This window comes from Rhinopithecus bieti, unplaced genomic scaffold (assembly GCF_001698545.2).
Source record: "Rhinopithecus bieti isolate Rb0 unplaced genomic scaffold, ASM169854v2 scaffold_3875, whole genome shotgun sequence".
Lineage (NCBI taxonomy): Eukaryota > Metazoa > Chordata > Mammalia > Primates > Cercopithecidae > Rhinopithecus > Rhinopithecus bieti.
In genome coordinates this window covers 2,450,228-2,459,767 of record NW_016804422.1, presented here as the reverse complement: position 1 = coordinate 2,459,767, position 9,540 = coordinate 2,450,228, and the positions used below count along the sequence as shown (strand labels likewise).

The 9,540-nt window shown below is 50.3% G+C and overlaps 1 protein-coding gene across 1 annotated transcript in view; it reads right to left on the bottom strand.

Moving 5' to 3' along the window:
- PFKFB4 (6-phosphofructo-2-kinase/fructose-2,6-biphosphatase 4) overlaps nucleotides 1-9,540 on the bottom strand; it is a 35,713-nt gene that overhangs the window by 16,969 nt on the left and 9,204 nt on the right. The window contains exons 4-8 of the mRNA XM_017867951.1: nucleotides 4,239-4,305; nucleotides 2,286-2,360; nucleotides 1,846-1,902; nucleotides 1,089-1,210; nucleotides 572-614 (exon numbers count right to left, since the gene is read on the bottom strand). Of these exons, the coding sequence (XP_017723440.1) occupies nucleotides 572-614; nucleotides 1,089-1,210; nucleotides 1,846-1,902; nucleotides 2,286-2,360; nucleotides 4,239-4,305 (364 nt within the window). The remainder of the gene's footprint in view (nucleotides 1-571; nucleotides 615-1,088; nucleotides 1,211-1,845; nucleotides 1,903-2,285; nucleotides 2,361-4,238; nucleotides 4,306-9,540) is intronic.

The window sequence follows — 9,540 nt, the reverse complement described above, 5'->3', positions numbered from 1 at the left end:
GGCCGGAGTGCAGTGGCACGATCTCAGCTCACCGCAACTTCCACCTCCTGGGTTCAAGTGATTCTTCTGCCTCAGCCTTCCGAGTAGCTGGGACTACGGGTGCGCAACCATGTCCAGCTAATTTTTTGTATTTTAGTAGATACGGGGTTTCACTGTGTTAGCCAGGATGGTCTCGACCTCCTGACCTCGTGATCCGCCCACCTCGGCCTCCCAAAGTGCTGAGATTACAGGCGTGAGCCACCGTGCCTGGCCGCCAGGTAATTTTTGTATTTTTTGTAGAGATGGGGTTTCACCATGTTGCCCAGGCTGGTCTCAAAATCCTGGGCTTAAGGAATCCTCCCGCCTCATCCTTCCAAAGTGCTAGGATTACAGGCATGAGCCACTCTGCCCGGCCTGTATTACACATGCTTATAAAATTATAGAACCCAAGCACAAGTTTGTATTCCAGCCTTTTCACTGAATGCAGTGTTATATTTTCCCATGTCTCTCCACAATGACGAGTTATAATGATGACTGTAATACTTCCTCAAGTATTACATTCTGTGATGTAATACTTCACATTATTATTTACCCAGCCACTGCCCCATGTGTTCTGTAAGACAGGATTTGGTAAACTATGGCCAGACAGTCAAATTCAGCTGTGGGCTGTTTTTATCAAATTTTACTGGAACACAGCTATACCCACTGATTTACATATCATCTATGTTTCATTTGTACTGTGACAGCAGAGCAAGTGTCTGCAACAGAGGCTGTACATCCTCCAAGGTCTAAATAAAATATTTACTTTCTGATCTTTGACAGAAAATATTTGCCAACCCCTGCTTTAAGACCCCCTGCATAGAAATTCGGCTTGATTTCATGATGGAATAGTATAAAATCCTGACTCGCAGAGTTTCGGATGAGGTAACAAGTGTTCTGCAAGTCACCTCTGGCCAAAAATTTCTGCCCCAAGGAAATAAACAAGAAAGTCAGACCATCTCTGCTTTCTGGTCCCCCAGCCACCACCATGGGGAGCCACAGGAGGCAACCAAGTATGACCCCTGCTGCCCGTCATCGCAGCTGCAGGGCCCGGTGCTGCCCTGACTCACCTATCCAGGTCCTCATCTAGCGACTCGTAGGAGTTCTCATAGCACTCAATGCGCCTCATGAAGTCCTCGGTAGCCTCGTCACTGTCGCGGTTGACATAGTCAGGGCTGCCCAGTTTCACTTGCTGCCGAAGCCAGGCACAGAGCAAGGACATATCAGGGTCAGAAGCCAGGCGGGGCCAAAGACCAAGGAGACTGCGGGGCAGGGGCTGGAGGAGGTTGGGCCAGAGACCAGGGTGGGGACCTGAGGCTGGAAGCTGAGGTTGGGGGCTGGTCCAGCAGCTCCCTGGTCTGAGTTCTCATACGAGTGCAGAGAGGGTATCACTAAGGGTCCAGGGATTGAAGTCCCTCATCCTTGTGGGTACGGGGGAGGCCTGGAGGCCTTTCGCCACCCTGAACTCTCATTTCCCCAGACCTACATGGCCATTCCTGAGATAACTGGGGGAGGAGAAGGGAAGACTGAGTCTTTCTTTCTCTGAAATAGAAAACATTTCCCTCACCCACCCTCCCACCCCTGCTGAAGGTGCTCTCCTAGTGCCCAGGTGGTTACGATGGGGAGGAGGGGTGAGTGAATGTCCACCAGCCACCCAGCCTTCCACACAGTGGTCCACAGAGGGCAAGGCTCACCTGACCCGGCATTTGCTGTTACACTGCCTCCCTACCCCCGCAAGGTTCAAGATCAAATTAAGGGTAGCCAAAACCTGAAAAGGGATGTCCCTGTCACACACGACCTTCTGACAAGGTCAGATGCACCACTCACCACGATGTTGGCAGCTATGACCTCAGGATCCACACAGATGGACTCGACAAAAAAGGTCTGCGGCAGGACCAGAAGCGCCAGGATGGTGGGAGGGAGGAACACGGACATGTTCAGGGCCTCCTGCCTTGCTCGGAGCTCTTCATCCCCCGAGGCCCATGCTGACCAGCAGCCAGGCCCTGAAACCCTGCTTCAGGGGGCTGGAGGCAGGGTCAAGGAGTCCGGAGCTAAAGCAGGTGCTGCCCTATCCTAGACTCTCCCACCAAAACCCCCTTCCCTCTGGAAAGCAAACCCCAGGTGGAGACAGCCTCTCTTATCCCAAATTACACTCAGGAGCCATGCCAGCCCCATGCCCCTTATGCATCAGCAGGCGGTGAAAGGAGCCCTGGAGGGCAGGGGGCATGCCACAGTTCCACCAAGGAGAGGAGCCAAGGAGGTCTCACCTTGTAGCCATTCTGTTCTCCAAAATTAAAGATGGTTGCTCTCCGTTCTCGGGTGGTGTTTGTGGCATCAAAAACCTAGGACCAAACTAGGGTTAACTCAGCCTCTGGCCCTGGGGAAGGTAGGAATCACCTGAGGGCCGCAGCACAGGCTCTCTGGGGACTGGATTTCCTACAAAGACCAGCTGCTGCCAGGGCCACCTGCCTGGCCAGTCTCCTTCAGACTTACAAGGGCTGGGCTGGCCCTCCCCTTCCTTGGAGAGAATGAACCAAGGAAGTTGGAAGGAGAGGATGCCTATGCTCCCAGCAGGGGAGCAGACCCTCAGCACAGAAGAACCTACTCAGCGCTGCTCTGCACATATGGGCACTCAGTTTGTGTTTGACCAACAGGAATTTCAGTGAAACCAGTTAAACCTGGTGAAGTGAACCTACTTTTATTTCTACTCCATCTTGACACCCCAGTAAAATGGGAACGGAAAGATAAAGAGAAAAAGAGAGGATAGGAGATGGAGGCATCTACAACATTCTGTCAGATAGATCCACGGTGACGGACTCAAAGTCATGGAGGAAACCAAACACAGGTGCTCGCCAACCAGATCACACCACCTGCGCAGGACCAGAGAACTCAGGAGGGTGTGCCGCCATTGCTAAGAAAAGGGACAAAGGTGGGGAGGAAATGGGAAGACTGGCTGGCTGATAAAGAAGAGCTGGAGGCCCAGGCCCCCTTCCCAACCCCATCCAGCTGGGCACTGACCCATCTGGAGCTCTTTGAGAAGCATCCTCTGATGCGGCCCACCCACCAGCATGTCTAAGCCGTTTTTTTTGTTGTTGTTGTTTTGTTTTGTTTTGTTTGAGACGGAGTCTTGCTCTGCCACCCAGGCTGGAGTGCAGTGGCCGGATCTCAGCTCACTGCAAGCTCTGCCTCCCGGGTTTACGCCATTCTCCTGCCTCAGCCTCCCCAGTAGCTGGGACTACAGGCGCCCGCCACCTCGCCCGGCTAGTTTTTTGTATTTTTTTAGTAGAGACGGGGTTTCACCGTGTTAGCCAGGATGGTCTCGATCTCCTGACCTCGTGATCCGCCCGTCTCGGCCTCCCAAAGTGCTGGGATTACAGGCTTGAGCCACCGCGCCCGGCCTGTTGTAGAAGTTCTAAGGGAAAAGCACTTTCCACCTAGAATTCTATACCCAATCATCAAATGTGAGGATTAAAAAAAGACACTTCAGACATGCAAGGTCTCACACAATTTACCTCCCCAAGCACCTTTCTCAGGAAATTACTGGTGGATGTGCTTCAACGAAACAAATCAGTAAGTCTAGGAGAAGATGATGTGGGATCCATAGGCAGAACATTCAACCCAGGAGAGAGAAGGGCAATGGCTGTGCTACAGGCACAGATTGTAGCTGGGGACAGAGAACTCCAGAAGGCATGACTCCAAGAAGAAAAAGGAAGGGAAAGAACAGCCCCTGTGTTTGACTATATAAGGTTGGGGCAGAGCCCTTTCTCACAGACACCCCAGCTCAACCCTGTTTCGCCCTTCCATCTGACTAGGGGGGCCAACACACAGGTGGAATCCCCTTAACCCAGGATTCGGTGGGTTCCTGCAACAACCAGTAATGCTGGGCAGGACTCTCTCCACACCAGGAGAAATCACATTTACTAAAGACTTAAGCAACCGGATACCTGTAACTTCTGGGGTGGCCAACAATATAAGTATCCAGAGGAAGTCCTGTAGGGTCAAATGTGGCCACCACATGCCCAGAGGGAAACTCCTGGCCCACATCCAGTCTCTCGCTTCCTCCTGCATAGCCGTTGTAGACTTCCTCCCAAGGGCTGGCACCCAGGGCATCTGGGGCACACACACCCTGCCTTCCCCTCCAGATGCCTGATGAGCAAAGGCACAGATGTGGGTGGGCTCCCATGTGTCACTCCCAGCTGTCACTAGGGTGTCACACTCACCGCCACATGTCCCCCCTCCTCACTAAGGAACCGCCGGACGTCACGGAGAGCTGCCAGGGCACACTGCCTTCAGGAGAGAAAACACAGGGTCAGCCCAGCACCCGACCCTGGCTGCAGGAGGGTGGCCAGGGACACACGACAGGAGGAGACATGACAGGAGGAACAGTCCCAAGATCTCTTGCTCTCTTTTCAAAATTTCTCTTCTCTTTCCTCCGGATAATGTTCAGTATTTGGCTAACTCTGCTTCTGTGAGGTGGAAGGCTATATACTCTTGGCCATTAGCAACATTTTTTAAGCACTATGTTTCTGTATTTTCCCTCATCTTCTCATTGTGTGCAAATCCATGCTGTCATTGTGCCATATTCACGATTTCTAATTGTCATATATTTTCCCTGATTATCAAAATAGGCCTCCTTTTTTTGGGGGGGCTGAGTCTCGCTCTGTCACCCAGGCTGGAGGGCAGTGGCGCGATCTTGGCTCAGTGCAACTTCTGCCCAGTTTCAAGCAATTTTCATGCCTCAGCCTACTGAGTAGCTGGGATTACAGGCATGCACCACCACACCCAGCTAATTTTTGTATTTCAAAATAAGCATTTTTAAAAGCAGCTGTTTTCTGGTGTGCATGTCAGGAGTTGGTGGTGGGGATGGGAGGAACGCTAGTGCTGGCCCTCAGGTAGTGTTAGGCTTAATGCTCAACTTTCTTTCCTGAAAGAGATTCCCCAAACCACCCCTTCTGGGAGAGGGTTCTGCATCTCTGCTTCTATCATATCCATACCCTCCAGAATGGGAATCCCCCACCTATGACCGAACACTGACTATACAGTTTTCAGATCTTTTTTTTTTTTTTTTTTTTTAGATAAGGTCTCACTCTGCCACCTAGGCTGGAGTGCAGCAGTGGGATCATGCCTCACTGCAACCCAAACTCCTGGGCTCAAGCAGTCTTCCTGCCTCAGCCTCCAGAGTAGCTAGCTGAAACTACAGGGGTATGCCACCACACCTGGCTAATCTTTAAATTTATTTTAGAGATGGGGTCTTGCTATGTTGCCCAGGCTTACACAATCTTTATAAGTTTTCAGCTTTTTCATTTATTGCTGCAAAATGGATTGACACATAAGGTTGTTTTTTTTTTGTTTTGTTTTGTTTTTTTGAGACAGAGTATTACTCTCTGTTGCCCAGGCTGGAATGCAGTGGTACAATCTCAGCTCACTGTAACCTCCGCCTCCCAGGTTCAAGCAATTCTTGTGCCTCAGCCACCCAAGTACCAGGGATTATGGGTGCTTGCCACCACATCTGGCTAATTTTTGTATTTTCAGTAGAGATGGGATTTCGTCATGTTAGCCAGGCTGGTCTCAAACTCCTGACTTCAACTGATCTGCCCACTTTGGTCTCCCAAAGTGCTGGGATTACAGGCGCGAGCCACTGCGCCCAGCCAGGATTGTTCTCATCTTTTTTTTTTTTGAGACGGAGTCTCACTCTCTCTCCCAGTCTGGAGTGCAGTGGCGTGATCTCAGCTCACTGCAAGCTCCACCTCCCGGGTTCACACCATTCTCCTGCCTCAGCCTCCCGAGTAGCTAGGACTACAGGCGCCCGCCACCACGCCCAGCTAATTTTTTGTATTTTTAGTAGAGACAGGGTTTCACTGTGTTAGCCAGGATGGCCTTGATCTCCTGACCTCGTGATCCACCTGCCTCAGTCTCCCAAAGCGCTGGGATTATAGGCATAAGCCACCACTCCCGGCCTGTTCTTATCTTATGAATTTCTCCTATGAGGTCTGGAGATAGCTAAATTACCTTTTGATCTATTATCTTCCCTTTTTCTATGTAAGGGTAAAGCTAGATCTCCTAGCCTTGTGTTTTTTTGTTTTTGATTTTTGTTTTTTGAGACAGAGTCTCACTTTGTTGCCCAGACTGGAGTACAGCGGCATGATCTCAGCTCACTACAACCTCCACCTCCTGGGTTCAAGCAATTATCCTGCCTCAGCCTCCGGAGTAGCTGGGATTACAGGCATGTGCCACCACACCCAGCTAATTTTTTGTATTTTCAGTAGAGATGGGATTTCACCATGTTCGCCATGTGGGTCTTGAACTCCTGACCTCAAGTGATCCACCCTCCTCAGCCTCCCAAGTCCTGGGATTACAAGCATGAGCCACAGTGCGCAGCCCTCCTGACTTTGCTGATCTTTGGATTTTGTGTTTAAACTCCCAGCATGCCAAAGTCAAAGAGCTCTCATCAGGACAATATGCCTGAAATACAGAGGCAGAAGCTGATCTGGAAACCACAGAAAAATCAGTGGTAGAGCTGAGTCCAGGGCACTGAAAAGAGCTCTACTCTTATGCCTCCTTGTGACCTTTCTTTTCTTTTGTTTCTTTTTAAGAGACGGGGTCTCACTATGTTCCCCAGGCTGGTCTTTAACTCCTGGCTTCCAGTGATCCTCCCGCCACAGCCTCCCAAAATATTGGGATTACACACGTGAGCTACTATGTCCAGCCCTTGTAACCATTTCTTTGCCCCAACGGTTCTTTCAGTTAGAGCCTCAAGGTGCTTTCTTCCTCATGCCAAAAACATCTGAATTCTGAGAGTCCAGGTAACTGGCATTGGTGGGGACATTTCTCACCACCTGCACTTAGACCCCCATGTTCTGGGCTAAGATGTCTTTTGTGGGCTGCTCTGGCCATGACACCACCATGCAGAAGATACCTCAGGGCCCCGGTGGAGATGCTGAGGGAAGAGCCTGGGAGCCTGTGTGTGCGCGTGTGCACGTGTGTACATGTGTGTGTGTGACAAAGTGCGAATGGGGTGAAGAGATGCATATATGCATGAATCCACACGTCGTGGTGGATATGTGTGATTGTGTTTGCACCAAATATGTACATGTTAAATCTGTTGAGCTGTACCTGTGTGGCATCCCTGGGCCCAGTGTGGAGGCACAGATGCACACACACGAGTGTGCACAATCCCCTGTGTGGCAGGTGTGACTAAATGGGCACAGGTATGAAATGAGTGTGCCTGCCTGTGTGCACACAGGATGTGTGTGCATGCACCCATGTTGTACTAAGTTTGTGTGTGGTGTGTCGCATAGCATATACAGAGTATGCATGTGGGGGTGCCCATGTGTGTACATGTGGGTGTGTGTGGATACATCTCTTCCATGTGCTATGTGACTGTGTGAGCACAAACTGTGATCACGCTTGTTTGTGCGTAACGTGATGCACAGATCCACATGTGCATACAGGTGAGCACAAGTGTGCATGTGCCCACACACGTGCCTCTGAGGTATGCATGTGTGTGCACCACCTTCATGTGTAGTGGGTGACTGCATGTGTGTGGAAGAGTTAACACAGCAGGTGTGAGAATGGTCCCCTTCAAAAGGCCTGCTTGTGAGGTTGGCCTTTGGCCAGGATTGGGGAAATTGATGGTAAATGGTTCCCTCTAGTGATATAAAACTTTCCCTGAATTGGCCGGGCGTGGTGGCTCATGCCTGTAATCCCAGCACTTCGGGAGGCCGAGGCGGGCAGATCACGAGGTCAAGAGATCGAGGCCATCCTGGCTAACACTGTGAAACCCCGTCTCTACTAAAACTACAAAACAAAATTAGCCGGGCGTGGTGGCGGGCGCCTGTAGTCCCAGCTACTTGGGAGGCTGAGGCAGGAGAATGGCGTAAACCCAGGAGGCGGAGCTTGCAGTGAGCTGAGATCGCGCCACTGCCCTCCAGCCTGGGCGACAGAGCGAGACTCCGTCTCAAAAAAAAAAACCTTTCCCTGAATTATAAGAGGAGCTCACTGTGCATAGACTGTTTATACAAACAACATGGTTTATGTTGAATACCTGCTTTCCTTCTGGAGTCTGGAATTTTGGTACATGCTAGGCACAGGGTGCTTATGTGACCAGCCCTCAATAAAAACCTTGGTCATTGAGTCTCTGATGAAATTCCCTGGCAGACAACATTTCACACGTGTTGTCACAGTTCAATGCAGGAGGAATTAAGTGCATCCTGTGTGACTCCATGGGGAGAGAATCTTGATGCTCGCTCCTGGTTTCCTCTGGACTTCACCCCAGGCCCCTTTTCTCTTTCTGATTTTGCTTTGTGTCATTTTGCCGTACTAAGTCTTAGCCATGAGTCCAGCTATATGCCCAGTCCTGGGAGTCACCCTAGCAAATCACTGAACCTGAGGGCAGTCTTGGGGAATGCCAACACACCATGTATGAGCCTGCTCAGGTGTATATGTATATACAGGGTGAGAACATGTGCGCCTGCATGTGTGTAATGGCCCTTGAATCACGTGTGGCTCAAGAAAAACAAAATAAAATAAAAATATAAAAAGTAGGTGCTCACACATGTACATATACCAACATGTAAAAAAAAGTAACTGATGACACAGAGGTAATAGCCATATATAAATAACCCTGTACATATGGTATATGCATATCCAGATATGTGCCTATGAGGTATGCACATGCGTGCATGTGCCCACGTGTGTGTGTGCATGGGGGCCTGTGTGTGGTATAGGACTGTGTGCAGGAGTATGAGTGTGCCTGTTTAGAATATGTGTACTCATGCCCTTGCATACATTTTTTTTTGAGACACAGTCTTGCTCTATCACCCAGACTGGAGCACAGAGACACGATCTTGGCTCATTGCAACCTCCACCTCCCAGATTCAAGCAATTCTCATGCCTCAGCCTCCTGATGTAGCTGGGATTACAGGTGTGCGCCACCACATGTGGCTAATTTTTGTGATTTTAGTAGAGACGAGGTTTTGCCATGTTGATCAGGCTGGTCTCAAACTCCTGGTCTCAAATGATCCACCCACCTCAGTCTCCCAACGTGCTAGGATTACAGGCGTGAATCACTGCACCCGGCCTTGCATGCACTTTTCTAGATCTTCTGCTGTGTCCAGTGTCAGAGAAGGACCTCAACATTGTGTGAGTAACTGGGCCTCTGGGAAACACAGCTGTCTCTTCCCAGGTTTTCCACTTTAAAAACTCTGGTCCTTTTATTTTGCTAATTGGGAAATTTTGGGCTGGTTAATAGGAAATGGCCCTGTGGCCCAGCCAGAGCCAGGATTCGGATACAGGAGAGAGGGTTTCTAGGGCAGCCACAGGGTATGCCTGCAGAAAGACAGCAACGAGCCTGTCCCCAGCTTCTGTCGCAGGGTGATGCTGGACTAGCTTCCCAACCTCTCTTGAGTCTAGGTCTCTTCATTTGAATTAATCCGAAATATCCCTACCTTAGGGGGACAACCAGAGTGGAACGGCTGGCAGACTCTCCCCACAAACACTACGGATTCAGACAGGACAGACTTC